Here is a 27,015-nt window from a genome sequence, read left to right as displayed (position 1 = left end):
ACTAATCAACAGTTTATCTTCACACTTAACGGATCTGGAAAAAGAACAGCAAAATAAGCCCAAAGGGAGTACAAGGAAGGAGATAATAAAGATCAGAGTGGAAATAAATGAAATAGAAACCAGAAAAACAATACAAAAGATCAATGAATCCAAGAGTTGGTTCTTAGAGAAGATAAACAAAATTGACAAAACTTTAGCCAGACTCATTAAAAAAAAAGAGAGAGAGAGAAGACCCAAATTAATAAAATCATAAATGAAAGAGGAGAAGTGACAACAGACACCTCAGAAATAAAAACAAAAACAAACAAACAAAAAAAAAACAAAAAAAAATTACTATGAGCAACTATATGCAAACAAATTTGACAATCTGGAAGAAATGGACAATTTTATTGAGGCGTACAACCTTCCAAGGTTAACTCAAGAAGAAACAGAAAACCTGAATAGACTGATTACCACCAGGAAAATTGAATCAGTAATCAACAATCTCCCAACAAATAAAACCCATGGACTAGATGGCTTTACAGGTGAATTTTACAAAACATTCAAAACAGAATTATCACCTATTTTCCTCAAGCTCTTCCAAAAAATCCAGAAGGAGGGAAGACTCCCAGACACTTTTTACGAAGCCACTATCACCCTGATCCCAAAAGCAGACAAAGATACCACAAAAAAAGAAAACTACAGGCAGATATTGCTATTGAACATAGATGCAAAAATCCTCAACAAAATATTAGTGAACAGAATTCAGCAATACATTAAAAAGATCATACACCATGATCAAGTGGGATTCATCCCTGGTATGCAGGGGTGATTGAACATCCGTAAATCAATTAATGTGATACACCACATTAACAAAATGAAAAATAAAAATCACATGATCATATCAATAAATGCAGAAAAAGCATTTGATAAAATCCAGCAGGCATTTATGATAAAAACCCTTAAGATAGTGGAAATAGAGGGATCATATCTCAACATAATAAAGGCCATATATGATAAACCCACAGCTAACATCATGCTCAATGGGGAAAAGCTAAAATCATTCCCCCTAAGATCTGGAACAAGGCAAGTTTGCCCACTATCTCCACTTCTATTCAACATACTGCTGGAAGTTCTAGTCACAGCAATCAGACAAGAAAAAGAAATAAAAGGCATCGAAATCAGTAAGGAGGAAGTAAAATTGTCATTATATGCAGATGATATGATACTATATAGAGAGAAACCTAAAGACTCCACCAAAAAACTATTAGAGCTGATAGATGAATTTAGTAAAGTAGCAGGATACAAAATTAATATTCAGAAGTCAGTTGCATTTGTATATATCAATAATAAACATCAGAAGGAGAAATTAAAAAAAAAATCCCATTTACAATTGCTCCAAAGACTATAAAATACCTGGGAATAAATTTAACCAAAGAAGTAGAAGATCTGTACTCAGAAAATTATAAGACACTGTAGAAAGAAATGAAAGAAGATACAAATAGATGGAAACACATACCATGTTCATGGATAGGAAGAATTAATACAGTTAAAATGTCCATACTGCCTAAGGCAATATACATATTCAACGCAATTCCTATCAAACTACCAACTACGTTTTTTACAGAAATAGAACATATAATCCTAGAATTCATATGGGACCATAAAAGACCCTGCATAGCCTCAGCAATCTTGAGAAATAAGAACAAAGTGGGAGGTATAACAATACCTGACATCAAATTATACTACAAGGCTACAGCAATCAAAATAGCATGATACTGAAATAAAAACAGACTCATAGATCAATGGAACAGAATACAGAGTCCAGAAATAAATCCATGCCTATATGTCCATTTAATCTACGACAATGGAAGGAAGAGTGTACGGTGGGGTAAAGACAGTCTATTCAATAAATGGTGCTGGGAAACCTGGACAGACACATGCAAAAAAATGAAGCTGGACCACCTCCTTACACCATATACAAAAATAAATTCAAAATGGTTTAAAGACTTAAATGTAAGATCTGAAACCATAAAATTCCTAGAAGAAAATATAGGAAGAAACTTCACAGACATTACCCAGAGTAGGATTTTTACTGATATATCTCCTTGAGCTAGGGAAGTAAGAGAAAAAATAAACATGTGGGATTACATCAAACTAAAAATTTTTTCACAGCAAAGGAAACCATCAATAAAACAAAAAGGGATTCTACTGAAAGGGAAAACATATTTGCCAATGATATATCTGATAAGGCGTTAATATCACAAATCTATAAAAAACTCACTCAACTCAACTCCAAAAAAACAAACAACCCAATTAAAAAATGGGCAGAGGACTTGAAGAGACATTTTTCTAAAAAGGACATACAGATGGCAAACAGACATATGAAGAAATGCTCAACCTCACTAACCATCAGAGAAATGCAAATAAAAACCACAATGAGATACCACCTCACCCCAGTCAAAATGGCTATCATCAATAAATCAACAAACAACAAGTGCTGGCGCGATGTGTAGAAAAGGGAATGCTTGTGCACTGTTGGTGGGATTGCAGATTGGTGCAGCCACTACGGAAAACAATATGGAGGTATCTCAAAAATCCGAAAATGGAACTACCGTACGATCCAGCAATTCCACTCCTAGGTATCTATCCGGAGAAGTCCAAAACTCGAATTCAAAAATCTTTATGCACTCCTATGTTTATTGCAGCATTATACACAATAGCCAAGACATGGAAACAACCAAAATGTCCATCGGTAGATAACTGGATTAAGAAGCTGTGGTACATTTATACAATGGAGTATTACGCAGCCATAAAGAAGAAAGAAATCTTACTATTTGCAACAACATTATGTTAGAGAACATTATGTTAAGTGAAATAAATCAGACAGAGAAAGACAAATACCATATGATCTCACTTATATGTGGAATCTAAAGAAAAGAATAAGTGAACTAATCAGAAACAGTTTTGGAGACATAGAGGAAAAACTGAGGGTTGCTAGATGGGAGGGGAGGTGGGGATAAGGGGAAAGATGGGGGGATTAGAAAACAGTCAGTAACCACAAGATGGCCACGGGGTTTTGAAAATCAATTTGGGGAATGTCATTAATGTTATAAAGATTTTGTAGGGTATCTGATGGACACTTGTCTCATTAGGGAGACCACTTCAGGGTTGATGTAGATGCCTGATCACTGCACTGTACACGTGAAGCTGAAGCTGAACAATAATGAACGCCAACTATAATTTTATATATATATGTATATATATATACATATATATACATATATGTATGTATATACTTACAAGAAGCAGAGTACAGCATTCAGAATAGAGACTGGAAATGTAATGGCTCTGTGCGATGTCAGAGGGATAGTGGATGGGGTGAGGGGGGTTCACACAGTGTGAGGGATATAAATGATAAACGTCTAAGTATTACTTTTTCTTGTGCACCTGAAACTAATGAAAAAAGGAAAAAAAAAGAAGAAAATATAAAAAAAAATAAAAAAATAGTGTTGAAGCCACTATCCCAGGAACAAAACAAAAACAAATACTTTGACAGACTTTTCTGTAATTCTGTGCGGTCGTGTGATTCACACTGCTAAGTTTATTTTTTTGTTGTTTTGTTTCCCCTGGAAAAGATTACCTCAGGACTGAAAAAAAAAAAAAAAGTCTTGATTTAACAATGCACAAAACTTCAGTTTGTGTAAATGCTTTGTGAGATTCAAGATAAGTATGTAGTTTGTAAGTTAAAAAACAAACAAACATTAACTCTGTTATAATTAGACAGGGAAAAAAGCTTAATAGCTTGGTAGCCTTCTCCCCTTTAGCAGTACGCTATACTAGTAGAAAGAGCCAAAACATACCATTACTGAGCCGAACTCAATTGAAAGTGAAGATCATTTTAGTAGTGCTAATCCAGCAGATGAAAGCACAGTGGTACTTCGTTCGAATGTAATCCACGAGCTCTGAAACGTTTGAAAACAGCCCACAGCTAGGCCTCAGGATTTTGCACTCAGCGGAAGCTGTGTGGCATGTTCCACTTCTGAGTCATGTTCGAAAACCAGAGCATTTACTTCCGGGTTTACGGCATTCGTAAACCAAAATGTTCGTTAATGGAGATGTTCGAAAACCGAAGTACCACTGTACTGACAAATTGCTACCCTATATTATGGCAAACTTTCACAAAATAATTATGGTTTTTAGTAATTGTAATAAAATAAATGTTGATATTTTTTATTTGATCTCGAGTCCTAAATTTTGCATTTTAATGGTGCTAGTCTTTGCTTCTAGTGAAAATTGATTTTAACATTAGGTACTTAACCAAAATGTGTAGTAGGTATATTTCTAAGATTATACAGAAAACTTCTGCAGCATTGCGAAGCCTAATGAAGTACAAAGGAAACTTAATTGTGGGTCCTGTGAAGGATGTGATTTTTCTGAATTCCCAATAAATAATCTTCAGCTCAGAACATTCTGACTACACAATTTGTAATTTATATTTGTTAATCAGTTAAAAAAATACGTATTGAGTACTTATGCTAGCCCAAGAAATAATGTGTTAGACACAGCAGGGCATATAAAAGAACTACTTTAAAGAACTGCTTTAAAACATCCTATAATACCTATAAAGAGAGAATTTTTTTTGTGTGTGTGCTCATATGGCAAAACAAGAGCCTCCAGGTAGTTTTGAAAGGCTTTGATTTACAAGAAAAACAGGCAAATGGGAAAAAACAAAACTGGAATGTGGTGTGTATTTTAAAAAGTACATAATCTACTTCCATTTTAGACATTCAGATATTGAGGATAAAATACAGTTTACTCTCTGAAAGTTATAACTCTCTCATCACTATTAAGTTATTTATTTTGATAAGTACAGATAAATTGAAAGGTTGTTACAAAACCTTTACACTTTTATATGTGTACAAGGTGTGGTACAAAACCTTTACACTTTTATATTATATTATAATTTGGAGAGAGGAATTTAATGAATTTGCTGAAATTCTCTTCAGTCAAACTGGATCATCAGGTGTCGAGGACTAATGAGATCAGGCTCCTTTTAGAAATAATTTTCAATAAAAATAGAACAAATTAAGTACAAATAACTCTACTGATGCATAGACTAAATCTCAAAAAAGTGAAAAAGAAAAATAGGTGATTAAATAATTAAAGTAAGAAAAATGTAACTTGAAAATCACAAAATAAACACATTTTTCACTTTACAAATCCATTTTCCCTATTATTTTATTTTTGTAAATTGAGCCATTATCCAAATATTAGTACTATTGTGGAGATCAAAAGGAAAGATTTATAAAAATTGTGACATTAAAACAAAGAGACATAGAAGTTCCACTTCTAGAAATGGCTGCTCTCAACATTGGAGAAGATGCAAAATACCCTTTTACAAGGTCCCAGACAGGGTCCTTGAGCTCTTCCAGTTAAGAACCAGATAATGGATGATTTGGGCGGTCTTTGTTGCAACTACTCAAGACTGCCTGGGGCAGCACGCAATTAGGTAAAGGATAAGCAATGGGTGTGGCTGTTTTCCAATAAAACTTAATTTATGGACCCTGAAATTTCAATTTCGTATAATTTTCATGTGTCACGAAATGTTATTTTTCTGTTTTATTTATTTTTCTTTTTCAAACATTTAAAAATGCAAAAGCTATTTTTAGCTCACAGATCTTACAAAATCAGGTGGCAGGCTGGATTCACCTTGACCTAGATTCTGGAGCTGGGTTGCCCAGTCATGTTTTTGAAAACCCGGAAAACTAGTTACTGGGGAAGAGAGGGAAGTTCAGGAAGTTTTGATTTTGATATTGGAAAAGACATAACCTACACATTTATGTGGGATGCTGCTGAATTTTGCCACCAATATGACTAAATCCATTCTAACACATTCTAAACACAATCTGCTTTAGTTAGGCATTTGATTTGCAATATGATTTTCTTGAGGCTTAACATATTACCAGTGAACTTTACTTCGAGATTATCTACTCAGGGACCTACCTATGTACTGTTCTAGAAAATATGGAAACACTTCAGATATCTTCAATTTTAATTGTAGTGAGATTTGTAGTTGAAAAATCATGAGTAGCTTAATGTGTCATCTATTTCAAATATGGCATATGAGTTTTTAAAATATGTTTAAATCTAATCTATGTTTATCTCTCTCTCTGTATATATACATACATATATATATATACATATATATATGTATATATATATATATATATATATATATATATATATATATACATATATATGGTGCTTATGTGATTAGAGCACGATTCAGGCATGGCTAAGTTATTTCAGCATTTTTTTCTGTTAAATACAGATTAAGTTGTCCTGGTAGTGACCCGCATTCATCCTTAGAATTAACTAAATTAATCCAGTGTGTCCTGTTTCTTTTACAGCCTATTTCTTTTATGTAGGCATGAACAGTTGAAGTGCTTCAGGGACAATGACTCAGAATTGAATAATTATCTGGTTATTTCCTGTAAATGTTAAGAAAAACGTACTCATAATGCTGTTAGCTTTGTAATGAGAAAAGAAGAGCCACTTACATCCTGGGAATAGGAAATAGATTAGTCTCCCCTGCAGTGCTGCTGCTTCCTTCACTGTCCACGCTATACCCACTGCCAAAGCTGCTGCCTGAGGAACCCGTGGACACGGAGCTTTCGGCAGGCCGGGGATTGGAAGGCTTTGCTGCATGGTGTGGGAAGAGTCAACATCACAGTCAATCAATGATACGACTATTAATCTCCAAATGCATAATTATGCGTTTTCTTCATTTACATGTATAAGGAAACAGCTCTAGAACTCCACACTTCTTAACCTGCCTTTCATTTTCTTTTCCTTAACCAATAATACTCAGTGGCAACGCTAACATACTTGGTTGGTTTTTTTTGGCCATAAAGGAAACATCAATCACTTTTAGGGATAAAGCATTATGTTTTTAGACTGACTTAAATAGTATGTAACTATTCTATTAATAGTAGCTGTGGCTTATTTGTACAGTGTTGCAATAATGGTATGGCAAACAGATAAGATTTTGGGCTGTTTTATGGACAAAGGAGTTTAGAAAGATTGAGTAGATAGAAATAGCAGGATAAGGACAATTACTTAATTATTTTTTGTATTAATAATTAGTAATCTGTTTTTCTCTTGACAAGTGAAGATGCAAAATAGAATAGATAATTTCAAGAAGTGATTAAAAATTCTGTGCTTATTTGGATGTCACTCTACCAACTATCTGATCCAGCCGGTTATTTAATTTGAAGCTACTTGTTTCCTTTTAGGCATTTCTTACTTTATGACCGAGGCTTGTTTTAAAAACTTCATGAACTGAATTTTTGGATGTAAGAATTCATATTTCTATAGAAACATAATTCTGTGCTGTAATTACGCAGAAGTATAGTATTAATATTGTTAGTGGAGTTCTAGATTAGAGGAGATTTTGATGGAAAAAGAAGAGAAGGCAAGTATTTCCTTATTTTTGTAGAGGAAAGCTTCTCAAGGCAACTTTTTGAAATTGTTATTTATCTTCTGCCACATGGGTAGAGCATAAGCTTGGATAATATACTGATGTGGTTTTGAACCCCAATTCAGTCTGGAGTAATCTAAGAAGTCTGTTTTCTCATTAGATTACAATGGGGTCAGTAACGCCTATCTCGTAAGTTTGTAAATATGAGGAGTGAGATAAAGCAAGAGCCCAGTGCCTTACTTACTCTTCTTCGTCTTGCCAAATACCCCAACCTCTTTTTGGTCTTCAACTCTACTGAGTCCCTGACAATGAATTTGCCTTGAGTCTCTTCTAATTTTAGACTTGTTCTAGGCTACAAAAGATGCTTCTCTCCTCCATAAACACATCTCTGTTCAATCAGGAGTTTTTTAAGCATTTGGATAGATTCACACTATTGCATGAATAGTTGATAATTGTGTAATGACCCTAAGATATCTATTTTTCTTAAGGATCTATGCACAAACACAATGACTCCTGAGGTGGTGGAATTTTAATATAATCAATATCAAATAATAAAAACCATAGGGCTTGTGAGGGAAACCATTTGAGGGCAGGAAAACCATCATCACAGTAGTCAGGATCGAGTCTTATAAAAGTTACAGCTTTTCCCCACTTCTTTCCCACAGGACAACAGATTCTCTAAAGGCACCAGAAATGTGTATAATGTATATATCAGTGAGAGTAGACTCACTTTCTCAAAATAGCAAAAAAAGGAAGAAAAGTTTATTAGTCAATTATATATTGGGTATCTATAAATTGGTAATAGGTATTCAGAAAAAGGCTTGGATCCTGTTAAACAGCCAGTGACCAATGAATTACTAGTAATCCATAGGACTAGATTTGCGGAAACAGAATGGCAGTTATAATATTTATTTAATACTTTTTTCAATTTATGTAGAAGAAACCCAGATAATATAGTCAACATTAGAAAATAATTTTTAAAAGAGTAACTTAAAAATGTAAAGGTAATATGACTATGATATAAAATTACGAACATTTATAAAGTAAATTGAACTGTATAATCAAGCACACGAGTCAGGTTAGTCACTTGGTTGTAAACAAAGGAAAGCTGTCACACTTGTTGATTGGCATTATATAATCCAACCAAAAAGAGTATTAATAGTTTTTGGTATGATACTGAATTAAAAAAAACAAAACCCTTTAATTTCATCAACTGGAAAATCTCAATATACTATTTTCAAAGATAAACTTTAATATACATTGATTTAAAATCTATTTTTACTAAAAACAATTTTCATCCAAGAGCGATCGCACAATGTATCAAAATAGCTACATTATAGAAAGGATGTCATATGTACATTTAAAAATATTCAATCTTTAGTGAACTTTTATTTTGCCTGATGCGATTTCTAATTCTATTCCCCTTCTGGGCAATTTGAGATGTGTACAGAATGCAAAACCAAAGAAGGGTAGAAATAAATTTAAGAAAAGAGTTTTTTTCATCTTGGCTAGGTGAATAGAAATCTCATTCAGAAAGCCCGTGCAAGTACTGTCAATTTAAAATAAAACAAATAACATTTTATAAGAAATATAAAAGGAAAGAAAACCAAATCTACAGAACATATACATATATATTGGGATAAGTCTCAGTTTACCTAACATATTTGTAAAACAAATTACATGTAAGGTTGACTCGAAAGAAATTTTGAGTAATTAGAAGTTAGGTGATTAATTCAAATAAATCTAGATGTTTCGCATTATCTTAACAAAACATCAGGTGTTGATTTAATTTTTTTCCTTATCCTGGTATATGAGTGTAAGGTAGAATTAGATAGCCTGACATTTGGTTAGTTTCTGAAACTAAATTCAATTAAAATGCAGAATGGACCTTGCTTTTTACTGGGCTATATCTAAATAGCAAAAGTAGTTTCAGTCAAATTCCTTAGTTTGCCTCTCAAAGCCCTAATCTTCTGCTCCTTTCAGACTCTATCCACCATAATTCTTCTTCATATGCTTTACATGAAAGCTCTTAGATCATTCACTCTGGTTTCCTTTGGTTTGGCTTTCTTTCTCCTGAGAACTGAGGCTGTTCTTTCCAATTTCTCCATGTTCTTTGTCCATGTTAGCCTTCTTAAAAGTTTATCCTGAAACTATGCTGAAGCAATATTTAATTAAATAATAACAGTAAAGTTAATAATTCTTTTTTTTTACCCAAACAACTAAAACATCTGAATAATTTAGTAATATTTCACTTTTTATCAAGCTGTGTGTTTTATACAAGTCATAAATTTCTCATCAACAACACCACTTGATATGGCAGTTTTTTTGTTGTTGGTTTTTTTTTCCCCTCATGTTCCTGTCAAGGAAAACTTTGTAGCTTTATAAATCAGAATGCAACTTTAATCTATCATACCATATAGAAAAATGTGATCACTCAACTAGATGTTTTGTTTTCCCAATCCCCACAGACCTGGTTTGATTGAAAGACATATTCAATAATACTACACTAAACAAAAGGACAGCATAGCTTTTTGAACTTAAAAGAGTTCATAACAGACCCCGTGGAATGACATTATATTGGAATGACAATAGAAAATAGTATGTATAGTAAAGTTCTATGGGAGCTACCAAAGAGTGCTGTTACAGACACGAGTACTTGAGATAATTTCCTGTCTAGATATACAGACACCTGGTGAGCTCTGGTTCATATGTAAGTGTAATTTCTCTATGTCTTTCTATGGTCCTAAAGGAAATATTATTTTAAAACATTAAAACTAAATAAGAATTTTCATCATTTTATGATTTCAAAACAAACAATTTAAAAATATTCTACCTCTGCTTTATTCTTCCATTTCTTTTAATCAGTTTCAGAAATTATGGACCTATTATGCATGGGTATATTATGTGCCTGTGTATTACATATGGGAAATGTTTTATTTTTACAGAAACTTTGAGGTTTATTTAATAATAAAACATTTTTGAAGCCTAAATTCTTGTGTGTACTGTCTTGTGAATTCATATTTGTACTATCAAGTACCAACCAGAAGAAAGATGTATGAAATAAACATATGAGAGAATCAGCCCTCTGCCCTAGAGAAATAAATCCCAGAGTGCTGAATCACTTTTGTGACTCAATTATTGAGGGGGCATTTCAGGTAAACAATTTTATCTTCTGTGAGGCAATTCAATTGGCTTTAAATTATTTTTTGACCTCTTCATTTTCTTCAGATGATTAGACATCATTTTGTTTTATTACTCCACTGTGGCTAACGTTAATTAAATCTGATAGTGTGTCTATAACTGCACATCTGTCTTCAATTAGTTTGCTCTGTTGTTTTTTACCCTTCTACAATAGTACTCAAAAATACAGACCTATCACTCTCCCTACCACACGATGGCAGCACTATGTTCAAAATCCGCAGATCAGAATTCAAGACTATAATTGTGAAACCCTGCGGGGGGGAAAAAAAGCTAGTAAGGACTCTTAGCGATAACTTCCTCCTGACCCATCATTTCGCCTATAGAAACACAGCCCTGGAAAGATTAAGTGACTTGTTCCAGTTTACACACTAACTAATGAAAGAATCAAAACTAAAAAATGCTAATCCACTTTTCTCTCTATCATATCCAGTTATTTCAAATTAAGACCGTGAGACCTGTGCCTGCCTCAGAATTCAGTACGTGGAATGTATAAAGCCTTTGATGTTCCATGATTAATTTCATATCGTTGGTCCAGCTCAAAGCTATTTCCAAATATTTCAGGAATATGTAGGTAGCCTGTAATTTCCCAAATTACTTGGTTGATACAGTATTGATATTATCTTCATAGATCCAGTCGATGGGATTTAAGATCAACTATTTGAAATTAAGAGAAATCAATGAATAATTATTTTGTTTATTCCAATAGTTTAATGATGGAACTGAAATAACCACCTGGCTATTTTAGAAATTATGTCTAATATAGCATGTTTCTTTCTTTTTTTTCTTTAGCTACCTTTATCTTAGCTGGTGTTTACTTCAGTGACCTTTTTTGCTTTCTCTCTGCTACAACTGCCTATCTTTCAATGTATTTAACTATCTGTTATTATTGCCGTTGTTTTTGTTGTTATTTTTACTAAAGAGATTTTGCAGTTTTATCTCATTTGTTGATTTGTTGCGAATATGTACCTGAACGTGACAGGTTTTAAGTTCCCTTTTTCCTCAGCATTATTTGGTAGGTTTTTCCTTGAATTATGTCCAATCAAATTTTTTTTTAATGTTTCCTATTACAATTCAGGGGTATTAATTTAAGACAAGATGTTACATCTTACAAGAACATTAGAAGTTTAGTATTTTTTTTTTCTAAATTTACTTTAGCATATTTATTATCCAGTTTGGATAGTACAAGTTTTCACAAATAAAAGTATTGAAAATAGATAAGTCTGACTTCTGTATTGGTCATTTATAAACTTTGGAGGGTGGGCTGATGAAGAAAGGATGGTATTGAAATTTTTTTTTAAATGACAAATCATTGGTTAAAAAAACAAAGATATCACAAAGTTATAAAAAAAAACATAAGAAATGGAATGTTGCAGTGTCCTCTTTCCTCATAAAAAAATCAAAATGTGTCCTTTAATACATTCCATATTCACATAACAGCTTCTTTCAGAGAGGGAGATGGAGATGTGAGGTCTCTATTTACTATGTTTCAGGAAGGTGGTAAAGCTCTCAATCATGTTTACTCTCTTCCCTCTTCGTCCCCTTTGGCTTTATGACTGATTTTTTCAAGACATTTAAATGATCAATTCAATCTGTTTTATCTAATGCTATCAGTAATTTGTACTATTTCCCAGACTCACTAATCATCCATCCTCTAACTTTGCAGATAATGGGATCAGTGATCACCTCAGGGAATAGAATAGTATATAACTTCAATATAAAGAGGTGTTTGGAAATGAGAGTCAAGTTAAACTAATAACATGGTAGAGAAGTCTTTCTAATGTAAACATAATATGTGCTGTCTCAATATACTATGGTCCTTGAATTTATCTACAATGTTCCCTTTTAAGTACATCTTTTTCAAGGTGTTTTTGGTTCAGAACTGGTTTTGGAACTCATTTAAAGTAAATACAGTTTAATTAGGGACTGATATTTCGTAGTAATGGAAAAAAGTTTAAGACATTATCATAAGTGAAAATTAAGAAAGTAAATTCATTTTATCCTTAATAAATGTAGGTAATAATTCCAGCTACGTCCAAATATACAGAACAATGAATTTATCAAGTGCCAAGTTTTGGTTTTGTGCTAATGGATACTAGCACAATTGTTGTAACACAAGAAAGATCTTTATCTTTAAACAATTAATAGTTGGGGAAATAATATTTGAAAGAAAAAACATTCAATATCTACATCAGGTTTTCAAGGGCAACTCAATTTTTCAATACTCGTTTCATTTCCCTCTTGCAGCTTGCTTGCAAAACATGCAGGATTTGTTAAGTGGAAAGTAATTATATAAATGATCGTTTTGAAAAATGTTTTTACATAACCCTGAAACTGATTACTTAGATCATGAATACTTAGATAACAAGGATACTGCTCTTAAATGGAATCCAAAGTTTGATTTGTAAAAAAATCCTGCCCAAAGGCAATAGATTTCCACTATAAATAAATACTAATATAAATAATAGCAGACTGACTTATATGGCAAATGCTACAAAAAACACCGAATGTTATTTTTCATATGATTCAAATGTTGTCAATAGCCACAAAGTACAAAGGACTTTGGACAATTATTTGATAAACGCATGTCCCATCCTAGGGGACCTAACCTCTCTAGTTAAATTCATTGATTCTCCATCTCCTCCAAATAGATCATTTCTAAATAGTTTTCTATCCTTCTGTAGTTAATTATATCTCAATGGACTGTAAAGATTATTAGTGAGTAATAACAAATAGAACAAAATATAGTTACATTTCCAGAGATTTCCAAACACTATGTTTAGTTGCATAAAAGCTTAATGATTAATTGGATTTTTCTTTTTCAATCTCAGTTGAAGGTAGGCAAAACTCATACTTCCTCATTTTTCATAATTCTTCCCAGATATCTTTAATTGATTATTCAATAAAGATTACTAGGATAGAGGATTCACAAGGACAGTAATTTTTGTCTATTTTGTTCACTGTAGTATCACTAACACTTTGCTGAGGCTCTGGAGCATAATATTCATTAAAAAATAAACAAATGTATTTATGAATATAAATAAATGAACAACTAACATAGGTGATTCAAATATTTTCTATACATGATAAGTACATATTTTCAGAATTCTCTTTTTAGCTTTACTTACTTAAAAACATACTACATTATATACTTGAAAATTAGAGGGTCAAAAATTTGGGAAGAAGTAAGAAACAATTTTTCCTCAAATTTGAAACAAAGTGATGATCTCCAGTTTTTATGTTGTTATTTATGCCAACACAATTTGCAGTGTATAGGTCCAATAATATAGATAATACAATAAAATAAAACAAATAATTTAAAACAAATTAAATAAAATAAAACAAATAAAATAAAACACATAATTTATAAACAATTACTTTTCCAAAAATTTTATCTTCAAGATTAGCACACAAATAAAATTTATTCTACCTTTATAATACTACCTCTCACTCCATGTTAGGTTGGGAACAGCTTGATTAAAGCTGATAGGCAATTTACCAATCATATTGAAAGTAAGAAGTAATGAATATAGACATATAATTCTAAGTTAATCTAGATCATTCCTAATAAAATATTTTGAATAAAAACATAAAGTGAGAAATTGTTATTGGTCAAGCTTAATAATTATAAATTAACATTAAGTGAGAAAGGAAAGAAGGGGTTCTGAAATGCAAAACAACAGATATAAGGAATACATAATTTAGAGACAAATATGATAATTATATCTTGGAAGAAACCTCTAATTATCCAATTCCTTTGACTACTGGAAAAATTATGATTGTGCATAGGTAGAGATCAGTGGCTCTTAAACATTTTGATCTCACGACACCCTTTACATTTGAAAATTATGGAATTCCCCAAAGAACTTTGTTTTATGTGTTATAACTATCAATATTTATCATATTCAAAATTAAGAAAGATTTAAAATAATTGAGAAGTACATTTTCCATTAGCCACCAAAGCAATGTTGTCCTGACATCACAAGTTAAATGCAAGAAAACTCCACTATACAGTTGAGAATGAACAATGTGAAAAGGGCAAACAACATTTAATAATTCTCAAGAATATTTTGACCTCATAACCCCCTAAAAGGGTCTCTGCAGCGTTTAGGGGTCCATGGACACACTTTGAAAATTACTGATTTAGATCTATAGTGATAGAAATGAAGTATTAACTGTGAAAATGAAAAGAAACCAATTGGCACCACCTTTTTTTGACAGTCATCTGAAACCACTATATACATGATGATCATTCTGTGGCCTCTTTTATTTTTGTACTAAAACAAAACAAAACAAAACAAGCTGTTATCCTTTCTTGAAAATATTATTATTGATATCATAATATTATTATTTTTAACCTTTCTAAGCTTCTTCAGAAGTTGTTCCATCCAGAACTTCACAACTTAAGGAGTATAAGGTCCGAATTAAAAATTATATGTATCATAACAATTTGCTCATCTGTTCTATTTTTACTTAAAAAAAGCTACTAATGGTATAAAGAAATCCTGAGTAAATAAGGATATTTGGAATCATAAAATGATGTAAATTCTTCCCAAAAGGGGTTTTCTCTATATAAAATCTTTTAAATTTTCTTACACCTTAATAGTTAAATGGAACCAAAGTAGTAATTCAATAATTACTTTATGAAATATCATTAGCAATGAGGATGCTACAACAAACTAAAACTGAAAGTACATAATAGATTGATACAGAATATTGGATATAGAATAAAAAGTTCATTTCTATCACTCTCTATATAGATTCCAAGTTCATTTTATATAGAGTCAGATAAAATTATAATATGACCTATATACTTTTAAATAATGTGGTTTTGAATTTGTAATGGGGAAAGGAAAATTTTCCTTCTGTGTTCTTTTAAGAACAAATACAGGAGAAATTTTATTCTATTGTCTTTCTTATATGTTAAAAATATAGTACCCATGTTACTGATTTTTATCAAGCATTTTTTCTCAAAAATGTATCTGTTGTTTGTTACATCAATATCAATATTTTGATTAGTTTCTGTTTAAATTATCAATTAACTAATTAATTTTTATCTTTCAGTATCATAAAATACAATGAGGTGTGAGCTATGATTACATCTACAGTATTCCTACTTATTTAAAAACACAACATCCTGATCAAAGTTCTATATTTCTGATATAATATGTTTTCATTTAAAATCCATTTGTGTTTTTTTTGCTCTTCAATAACTGTGTATTTACACATTCAACATAGTAATAAAATAAAAAGAAAAAAATATGTTTTTCCAATCTACCTCAGTACACATGAAGATGACTTTCATCCTATCCCATATCCATAGGTTCCTTCTCCCCCCGATCCCCCCAAATTACCTTGTACAGTGAAGAATGGGTGAAATATCATGATTTTATATAATGTAATACATGTGGATGAAAAGAGGAAAGATAACTAATTCTTGGTTAGATATGTGGATTTAGGAAATACTGCTAAGTAGCCAGATAATACCTTTGGAATTCCTCTGCCTCTCCTTAGGTAGCATTTCTCTGGTTCATGATCCCTCCTACCAAGGTTATAATGTTCCCAGACCCATGCTCATATTGTACCCTCTGTTCAGGGTCTCACACGTGTCCCCATCAGCCTTCTCATGCTCCATGCTTCTCATTTTTCCTTCATCAGCCTTTGACTCATTTCCTCAGGGTTCTGCTCCCTAGTGGTAATTTCATAAATTAACTTTTTGAAAATAATTTCCTAGAACCCAAAGAACAATAATTTGCATTTTAAAAATTATGTTTAACTTTGTTATAGATGTGTCATAAGTAGTATTTAAGGGACTTTGGCATGTTAAAATTAGGCCTTTCTCTTCTCAGATCACGTATTAACAGTCACATCCAATTATATAGGACCATAGCTAGATCACTGGCTAAGGCACAGCAACACTGAACACAAATTTGATATTTAGATAGGCCAGTTGGTCTTGCTAGTCATGGCAGGTGAAATTAACATGTAAATCCCCAGTGTGAATCACACATACTTTGTGTGGATGGCTCCATGCAGCCCCATGGCTACTACTGAGAAAGAAGAAAAACTATCCATTGATGGTAAGTCAGTGGATTCATCTTTGTGAATGAAAGTCCCTAAACATGAGATAGTGTCACATGGTCAGAGTTACTCAATTACTATCTGTGACTCTTCATGTATTGCAGACATTTATGGGACTAAATGTTAGGTGACTACAGAGAGTTGAAAAGGCATAATCAATCATTCTAAGAAAATGGGAACTATTAAAAAACAACACAAAAAACTTTAAAAGAGAATTTTGATTTTCACAGACACCAAAGAAAGCCCTCACTTCCAGAGAGATGAGCATAGAAGTTTGAAAGCTGAAATTATCCAATCTGATTCTTTGAGATTTTGTTGGATGTTTGCTGTGTTCACATCATTACAGTTTCAATTTTTTTAAATTAAGCTACCCAAGTTTTTTTTTTTTTTTTTTTTTTTTTAGCAAACACATTGAAATAGTTAAGGTAAATCTGTTTTTATTAACCTGTTACAGATTTTACAAAAGACTTCACCTCCAAACAAACTCATTCTGATTTCTCTTCTCCTTGACTTCCCTTTTGGACCCTCTTTTTTCCAAAAATAGGGAATGCTAAATTCCTTCTGACCAAAAGTGACCTTCTACTTTCAGTTGGAAGAGAATGAGACACTGATCAGCTACCACTTGTGTAACCAACAATTAGCGCCACTCCCAGTCCCCCACCCTGCTTCCCAACCAATCCACCCACTACCACTTGCCCAAGAGAACAGCTCCCATAAAGTGATGGCTTACTAAAAGTTCCCCCGGCAACATATGGATACGAAGGTCTTTGACAGGTGCCACAATGAGCCATATTGAAAGTGGAGTTTCCAGCAACGGTCTGTGGAAATAACTTCAGGCTTTTCTCCTACAATTCAGTCACACCAAGGAACTCAATTATAATTCCCTCACACAACTAATTCAATGATTCGTCTTCCCCCCTTAACCTCTCCAGCCTGTCCCAATGGCTCTTATCTTATTGCACAGAGGGGAGGGGAATTTCTGTTCATCCTGTAATACTGGTTCTAAATTCAAAACTCACCTAAAATCTTCGTATCAAACAAAATAGTTCAGGAATTTCAAACTGCACTTAAAATGTAATATATTTGTCAAGTAAATTTATTTTCAAGGTTTTAAGAATGCTTCAATTTGTTTACATTTTGGTATGGCTTAAAAACAAAACAAAACAAAACAAAAAACTACTTTTTAAATTTTTTCTCTGGTGGGTGTCACCTTCTGAAATGGCATGGCCTGCATTCAACCAAACCAACTGGCTTGAAGAAACCATTTCCAGGAATTTCTAAATACATAGAGTTGTTTAGGCCTCAGGATGATCTGGCACAATATATCTAATCTTTCCCTTCAGGTTTGCTAGCATGTTACTAAACCCTGGAGGGAAAGAAACAGTTCTTTCTGGCTCACTCATAATTCTTGCCTGACTCATATTTTATACTACTTCAAGCAGAAATCTGCTGAAAAGCTTAGAAAAAAATTTTTTTTAAAAGGTCTTTAGGAAAAAAAAAAGAGAAAGATAAGGTCTTTAGGGACAATTTTGTCACCCTTGACACAAACGACCACAGATGTACACACAACCTCCTCTGTAGACCTGCTTACTGCTGTGTCGTGCTTGTGCAGTGAGAGGATTTTAGTTCCTTGGTTTGTGGCAACTTAATTATCAGCTTTCAGAAAAGAGGCTGATAGGTAGAGCAAGTCTAAAATATATTCCGCTATCATTTCTAGCAACCTCTAATCATTTGTAAAAACTTGAGGGATAAATAACAAATAAGTAAATGACAATTGTTTTTATTGAAATCAAGAGTGTGATTTCAAAGGAGCCAATGTATTTAAAAAGCAAAGGCTTAGGCCTAGTAACAAGACCTGCGTTACACTGCTGATTCTGAAAATTCCTAGCTGTGTGTTGTCAGCCATCCCAACCCTCTGACTCCCTGATTGTTTACTCAGGAAACAGGAATAAGAATATCTGCAATGCATACCTCACCTACCAGGTGTGATAAAATGAGAAAATGGTTGACAAAACGCTTTGTATGATGTGAAGAATTATTCCAAGGCAGGGCATTATTTTCAGGATGCGGATGGGGATATATGAACTCCACTGTGAGGTTTGAAATGGGAGGCTTTTATCTAACCTCTTAAAATTAGTACTAATACTTACTTCTACAGTTAGTGAATAGGAACTTGCTGGCTCTTATGTTTACATCTCTTACCAGTTTTTTTCTTTCTAAGCTTTGAACTAATCATATGGCATTTTACATAAATTTAATTTAATAATATGTTTTCCATCAGTTTGGCAAAATGCGTGGTTGAATTATATTCCTGGTACATTTATAGTAGCAGAGAAATACTATATTTATAGTTTAGAAAAGAGGGCATTTTTTTATCATCTATTAGAATAAAATTAAACAAGAAACCCTTCTATGGTATCTTGATTTCCTTTTGATTGTAATTTCAATAAAGAATGATTTCAAGATTCAATCATAGCTCTTTAAATGTATGAGAATACCCATTAAAGCAGTATTCAAAAAAAGGATTAAAAACATTTTGCTACAAATTTTAACAACCACATCTAGAAAAATAATTGACAAAATATTGCATAGTAATACTTAAATCATGATAATAAACATAGAATGTGAACTGAAGGAAGCTCTGGACTACTGTGACATTTATAATTATGGAATATTTGAAGTAACAAAATGAACAACATTAAGAAATCAAAGAAACTTATTTGATTGAAGAAAGGGTAAGAGGCAGAATTTTAAGTACTTTTGGAAATTGTTAGTAAGTCTAACTAAAAAAGGGACTTAGTGCTTTGGTGATAATCTATGAATTGGGCACATTCAGAATTATCCTAATGTTTAAACTAATTGTTTCCTTAATTACTTGGGTAATTCAAGAAACATCAGTGTTTTGCCCTCGGGACAGCCATATACATCTTCCATAGCCCCTAAATATCTGATTAATTGGGACAAGAGCATATTAATTTTTTTAATTTTCGGAGAATAAAGAGAAATTCAATACTGAAGTACGAGCTTTTATTTTCATTTTGTAGAAAGTATAGACTCATAAAATCAAGTATTTTAGGGCTGGAAGAGACTTAAGAGGGCACACATTGCTATCCTATTTTTTAAAGAAACTTTATATATGTTTTTGAATTAAGTTTGAAGATGATTTTATGATCACCCGGGTTAAAATCCTGTCACTGGCAGTGGCACTCTTTCTTGGGAAAAACTCCACAAATGTTGGGGTCAAGTTAGGGTCCGATATAAACTTGCTTTCTTTTCTGAACACAGCTATGGTCAAGTTCAGATACATCTCCAGAGCAAGGGCTCCTAGAATTTGTCTTCCTCTATCCAGGAACCTGAGAAGATCATAAAGTCGATGAGATGTTGGAGAAAGAAATAGTGGAAGCATTGCCTAAGAGTAGCCCAACCCCATTATTTATTTACATGTTTATGTAAGCTCTGGTGACTTTATTTGGTAATAATTTTCCATCTATATTATAATGTTTTTGACATGAAACTTTGGCCTGTTCCTAAATGCTCTATCATTACAGCTCTCACTAACGATGGAGCAGTTGACTCTAGGTACGATATTGCAAGGAATCAAATGAGAAAGCAAAAACTGACACACTCATTTTAAGCTGCATCATATAACAATGGCTCAGAACCCAGTAGTTTATGAATGAAATAAAGATACTTTATTTATTACACAGGCACTTCGATAGTCACATGCCCAATACAGCTGATACACTTAACAACTATGGAAACATGGGTGGAAAAGGTCTGTTGGTAAGATCAAGGGAGAACTTTCACCATGTAGAGGTGAATTAAGTACATTCACAATTTTTCCTTTACTTTCCTCTAAGAATTTCCAAAATCGACTGAATTTTTTAAAAGTTACACTTGAAATGATATGCAACAAAAACTGATCTACATATCAACTGGTATGCTAACTTGAACTGTGAGCAGTTTAAAGTTTTATCACAATGCAACATATGTATAGTCATGCTTAAACAGGTTAGGGTAGTAGCATGCATTCCATTCTGCAATATGAGTACTGTTCATCTCTTTCCCAACAAAAGTCAAAAGACACCCAGTGCATAGAAAAATACAAATCACTGTAGTCAATATATCATGGGCTGATCTTGGGACTTACACGGTGATGATGACATCCTGAAATGCCATGGCCACAAAAGCACATTAAAAAGTAGATAAACATACTTTATCAGACAATCTCTAAAAATTAAAAGATGAGGGCTTTAAATTTGGGGAATATTCTTGCTGTGTGCTTTGCATAGCGCCTTTCTGCTCACCTCCTTCTGGCTTGACTGGTCCGTCAGACATCACCTTCCTGAGGGCTAGCTGGCCTTGGTCTTGGTTGCCATTGGCTGGTGGAGGCAGATTATCAGACTGAGTTCTTTGAATGGGGAGGACGCCTGCTATGCTGTGTCTGTGCTGCTTCCTGGCATGATTAGACTGACCGCTTTTATGTGCTGCTGTGGCAGTGTGGGTGAAATGGAAACCCAGAGTATGTATCCTCAGATGGAACCAACTTAAATGGTAGGCATGCAAACAGAAGTGAGCTTTTGCTCGCTTTAAATAAGTTGTGTTCTCAAATGCCAAAATGACACCACATGCACAGCACTAAAGGGAGTTAAAACTGGCTGTTTCTTTGGAAATGGTGACTTTGGGCAAGGGGGAAGTCATGAACCTTTCTTCGTGGCCTGGCGAATGCCTCTTGGAAGTAATACTGCACCTACCTTTGTCAACTCTCTGTCCCGAAGTTTTTATAGGTCAGTTAACTAGATTTTCACAAATTAAATGAAAATACAGCCATTAAGATGGGTAAATTGTGAGGTTTTCACTGATAGCTTGACTTTCAGAGAACTTCCAATAGTTAGAAAATAACCTACAAATTCTCCAATATCATATACAGAGTGTGCTCCAACAGAACAGACTCGACTGTGCTCTTTAATGAGGTTATAATGCCTCATCACGGATGCTCACACATATATTGATATTATATATTTCTTGAGAATATAAGAAACCTAATTTATATCACAGATTCTTTTCTTTTTTCCCCAAAGACTACAAAGTTTCCCACATGGAAAGCTACAACATTTCACATGCATCACCCCCTAATGTGTTTTAAGCTTGAAATGGCCTTTCTCTCTCTGTTCTAGAATGTGTTTGTTGGTCATGTCACTTCTCTGCCTAAAATTTTTCAGTGTTTTCAGACATGAGAATCTCATGGCTAATCTGCTCTAAATACTTGTGTGTGTGCTTTTTTGGTGTAATGCCTAGAATTCTGGCAGCCACTCGTGCTTCTAATTCCTGTACTCTAAAGGATATTTAAGCGTACACAGAAGGGACACACGACATCATTTGTCTGCAAACATCACAGACACAGCTACCAAATGCTATGAGCCAGGTTGGATGGATGGTGGAGACAAAGGAGAAACAGCCAGTTTTACTGCAGTCTAGGTAAAGAAAAAAAAAATCTAAATACGAAAGAGCATATTTATGTATTGATACTGTTCTTACACAGACAAAGGGACAGAGAACAGAGTGAACACGGTGTGCCAAGAACAGAAAGCGAACAGGAGAGGACAGCAGGAAAGAAAGGCAACGGATGAACATTAAGCTGCCATGCTGAGGAATTTATTTGCGTCTTTTACTTGGTTGAAGGCGGAGTTGTTGCACGGCAGCTTCAGCAGCGGCGATAGCAGCCCCTGCGTCTTCCAGGTGGGTCTGAGTGACGCTGGTTTTGCTTTGACTGCGAGATGGTCCATGAGAGCGGAGATGGCCTTCAGATGAGGATTTCGAGCTACCAGGACTACTATGGGATTTCTCAATGGTGGGGACCTGCATGTCTGGTTAAAAAAGGGTAAAACATGAGTAAAAGTTGCCCAAGCATTCCTCCTGTCCAGCTTGGTCTGACTTAATTTCAAACTAAGATTTATGTTAATCTGTTTCTTTTTTGGCTTGTTTATGCAACTGCTCACCATGTAGTGACATGATTAAACATTTGGGAAATGATTTTTGGGAGGAAAGGCAAATGGATGATAATCTTGAGAAGAGCTAAGTCTGAGAAGAAGAATACATTCTAACTAGCTTCATGTGCATGAATATATTATAGTTTCACCAAGCAACTCTGCTAATTCTCATAGGCACCAGCTAAACGAAAATAGGTTGACACTGTCAGAGGCTGAGTTTTAAGTAAGAATGTAGTGAATTTGTGAATGAAGCTGTGTGAGGCACTAGGGCATATTAGAAGTGGAGACTGTAGAATCATTTCTCCACCTGAGTTTGAGAATGTGTGAGATATATATCACATTTACTGGGGTAGTCATAGAGAGAGAGATCTTTATACTAATGATCTACCAGAATGTTAACCAGGACAGAGTTGATCTGGCTAAGTGCAATTCATAAATTATCTATAAAACTCATCCGTAAATAATCTATAGCGCTCATTGTAATCAGTGGTTTATCATATCAATTCAGTGGCCTACTGGACATGAATTCAGTTTTCCATCTCCTAGAACACTTATTCTTATGACCCATTACTTTCTAATGTGCGAAGAATCACTTCTCAATTTGCTGTACTTTCTGAGAGGGGGAGCGAAGGCAGCGATACTTAAGTCAAATATGAAAAAAAATGTATTTAATACTTGTAAATAGTTTACTATATCTAGATAAGATACTACATGGTTATTTCATGCAGGCAGTGACTCATGATGCATTAATATTGTGTTGCAGGATAATTAGTAACAAACCTCCAAAAGGAAAAGTTCATTCAAATGGGAATCCTATATATATTGCCAAACCTAATGTGTGACATTTGTTATTTTAAAAAATAATATTAGTCGTTTAAAAAAATCATAGAATTAGCTTGAGTCCAACATGTAGGAAAGGTTTAAGTAAATTTCTGCATACCGATTCTTTTGATGATATGGGAAAAATGTTTTTGATATGATAAGTAAAAAGCAGGGTGCAAAATTATATGTGTTAGTATGTTATATGCAACATACAAGTAAGAATATACCTATGAAAAAATAAGGATTTAACCAACTAAAAGAAATACGTATAAATTATAATGATTATGTCTAGTCTATGAAGTTGGTGATTTTTATATTTCTTTATGTAATATCCCAATTCATCTTATAAAATCATATTATCATATATTTGAGAGCTTAAAAAGAGCGAATAGCTAACCACCTTCATGTAACAGGTTAAAAATCGGAGAGTTAGAGAGGTGAAGATGACAATCCCAAAACCCAATTACGGGCTGCTCTGAGACTAATCCCATTTCTCCTGATTCCATATCCATTACTCTTCACAGGATTTTACATTAAATACTTTCCAATAGAATCCAACCTCCCAAAAGATATTAAATATACAGACATTCATATTCAAGAAGATATTTCATGAACAAATAGACAGAAGCTTTTTCTATTTGAAATATTTCCTACCCTTGGATGGGTCAGGGAAGATACCATGGCTTCTGCTTTTGATGACAGATGGCTTTGGAGACTGCTGGCTGCTTTGACTGGAATGGGACTTGCCATGATCAATGCTTTCAGTCTGTTCTTTGAGAGGATACCACCTAGGAGTGTTATCGAGGTGAGACGTGCTAGATAAATCAATCAATACCTGAAAAAAAAGTATAATAAGCCGTTACTTTTTTCTGTGATCTGAAATTTATTCAAGGATATAACCTTTAAGAATGATGCAGCTTTCTTCCTTGTTTTGCTTCACCCATTATATTGAGAACAATCAGTGCATAGTAGGTGCTTAATAAATGATTGGATAAATTGAACTGTATAAAATCTTTCACTACTAATTTTTTTTTTTGGATATGATGTGAAAGGTAAAATCAAAATTCAATGTCTTTATGAAATAAAGCTTTGTTAAATGGACATATTCTAGTCCTAAATATGCTAGTAGTTTGAAGATTGTTTGATTTTAGTTACAAGAGGGATGAAATAAAAAAGAGTGAATAATTTACAATTACTAACTGATGCCCTCTATTTTAAAACATACTTTCGTTCACATTTGAAATAGGGATATGACTAACAGTTTATGATGAGAAAGCACTGTGTCTTGGTTTAATTGGGAACATTTTTCTTTCATTAATAATGGTGCATTTTACAGTTGCTGGCATCTTAAATTTGATGAGATGTGAAAAAAAAAAGAAAACCAGCACAATGGAGGTATCTAGGTTCATGTAACTATAATCAATTATAAGGCCTTGAATAAGTCCGCTTTTTGCAACGGGACATTACAGCAGATATAACATTACATCCTCGAGCAGTCTAAGATTAGTCTATGTGGCTGCACCAGCATGGAGCGTACAGGTAAAGGCCAAATGGTCTGGTTTGACGGGGAAGTGAGATACAGAGTCTAGGAACCAAACAAGGCCTCTAAGACAACACAAGTGTTTTGTATTGTCTCTATCAATAGGAGAGCTATCATATTTTCTAAGCGTTATATCATCTTGGAGATGATTTATTTTTTAACATTAATTTAACATTAGTGTAATTAATTTATTAATTTGTAATGTTCTAAGCAAAGGGCACTAAACAAAATGTATTTTGTTTGAAATGTGATAGATTAAAAAAAAAATCACAGGATCTGACCTACTCTGAGATTTCATGACTAGGTTAGATTCCTTGTGAATTTGTATAATTTTTTTGTTTTCTCCTACTTCCAGTTTTGCTTCTTAAAATATTTAGAGAGATATTTTTTTTTATGTAACAGACACTTGAAAGAAATAAGAATATAAAATGTCATATCAAGTCATTTATAGCTACAGTAAGAAATAGCAATTAAATAACCTGAAAACGCATTTTAAAAATTCCAGTTTATTTTATAATATAATAATTTTATCTCAAATACTTAACATAATTGGATTTGGATTCACAACATCATTATATTTCTATCTAAACAATTAATATTTAATATTGAAAATTAATAATAAAGTACATCAAGTGACAAAGTGAAAACCATTTCTTGAGCGACTATTCATCTTCTCAAAGAGTAAATCAGAAAATAAATTCTATCCACCAAAGGACTTTATCAGATGTGGTTATCTTATAAACTTAAGAAATATTCTTTGTATCCAGCTTTAATTGGTGATTTACAACAAAAGAAAACAAAGAAAAGGAAATCAGAGGCTCACCTCACCAAGAAAGTCATTGGAAGAAAATCTATCATAATCCCAGACTGTCACTTCCAGTGTTTTCTTCTTGAGCTGTAGTTCAAATCCAAATGTCATTAACCCCATTTATTAGCATAGATTTCCATTACACGTCTATTATAGACCCATTTATTTTCACTTCTTGAACTCTTTCCATTTATGTGAAAATACTTAACTTTTATCTAAAACTACATGGGTTTATATTAAATATAATATAATATAAAATATGATGATTTTGTAGTCCAACCTTGTGTCTGAGCATAAGAAACCTCACTATTTTGTAAACAAGACAGTAACTTTACTAATTTCCTATTATTCTACCTCCATCTTTGGAAACAGAAATCAGCATCTATATATACTTTTTAAATAGATACAATTCATAGATTGAAAAACTGTCTAGGTTATTTAGATAAAGTATTTGGATAGATTTGTTTGGGTCAGTAAATTGCTAAAGTACATAGTAGTAGCATCATATTTCTGCAAATGAATTTCATTTTTTCCTTTCAAATTTAAGAACCCATATTACAATTTATATCCAGCTTAACCTTTCGCAGTCAAATTAGAAATCTTCCGGGGGGTGGGGCAAATTATAAACCTCATTTCGAAAGACAACTCATTTGTAAATTGTTTCATATGGACATCTTCTTCCTGTCCTATTTGTATTCTTTGGTCTCTGAATTCAAGATCACAATCTTTCAAGAATTTTGTCATTACTATTCTTATATTAGCCTAAATTTGTCATAGAAAATAATAATTGCATACCTGTTCCATGGAGATACTTTTATAAATTACTGTTTGATTCCATTCAGGATTAAGACTTTTCTGAACATATTTAGTCCTTCTCTTGTACTCAGCACTGAAGCGGAAGAAAAGAAAAAGTTATCTTCATTAATTACTTACCTTAACTGATGATTTCATAGTCAGTCTGAAGGGCATACAGACATTTTAAGAGGATATTTTGTTTTGAGTCACTATGCAATCATCTCATCATTCTCATGTCTTAAACCTTATTTTAAGCTGAACACACAATGAAAACTTAAAAATATGTTGAATGCCTTTAGTTTTATTTGCCCTAAAGTAG

The 27,015-nt window shown here is 33.1% G+C and overlaps 1 protein-coding gene across 3 annotated transcripts in view; it reads right to left on the bottom strand.

Moving 5' to 3' along the window:
- PCLO (piccolo presynaptic cytomatrix protein) overlaps positions 1-27,015 on the bottom strand; it is a 382,570-nt gene that overhangs the window by 38,689 nt on the left and 316,866 nt on the right. The window contains exons 17-22 of one of the 3 annotated variants that reach the window (XM_081079464.1): positions 26,697-26,790; positions 25,917-25,988; positions 24,208-24,388; positions 22,414-22,608; positions 21,049-21,231; positions 6,543-6,684 (exon numbers count right to left, since the gene is read on the bottom strand). In XM_081079464.1, coding sequence (XP_080935590.1) covers positions 6,543-6,684; positions 21,049-21,231; positions 22,414-22,608; positions 24,208-24,388; positions 25,917-25,988; positions 26,697-26,790 — 867 coding nt within the window. The remainder of the gene's footprint in view (positions 1-6,542; positions 6,685-21,048; positions 21,232-22,413; positions 22,609-24,207; positions 24,389-25,916; positions 25,989-26,696; positions 26,791-27,015) is intronic. The other 2 variants (XM_081079465.1, XM_081079466.1) reach the window with 2 other exon arrangements.

The sequence above is a fragment of the Rhinolophus hipposideros genome, assembly GCF_964194185.1.
Source record: "Rhinolophus hipposideros genome assembly, chromosome: 18".
Classification (NCBI taxonomy): Eukaryota; Metazoa; Chordata; class Mammalia; order Chiroptera; family Rhinolophidae; genus Rhinolophus; species Rhinolophus hipposideros.
Note: the sequence above shows the minus strand (reverse complement) of the source record. Positions and strands in the feature narration are given on the sequence as shown.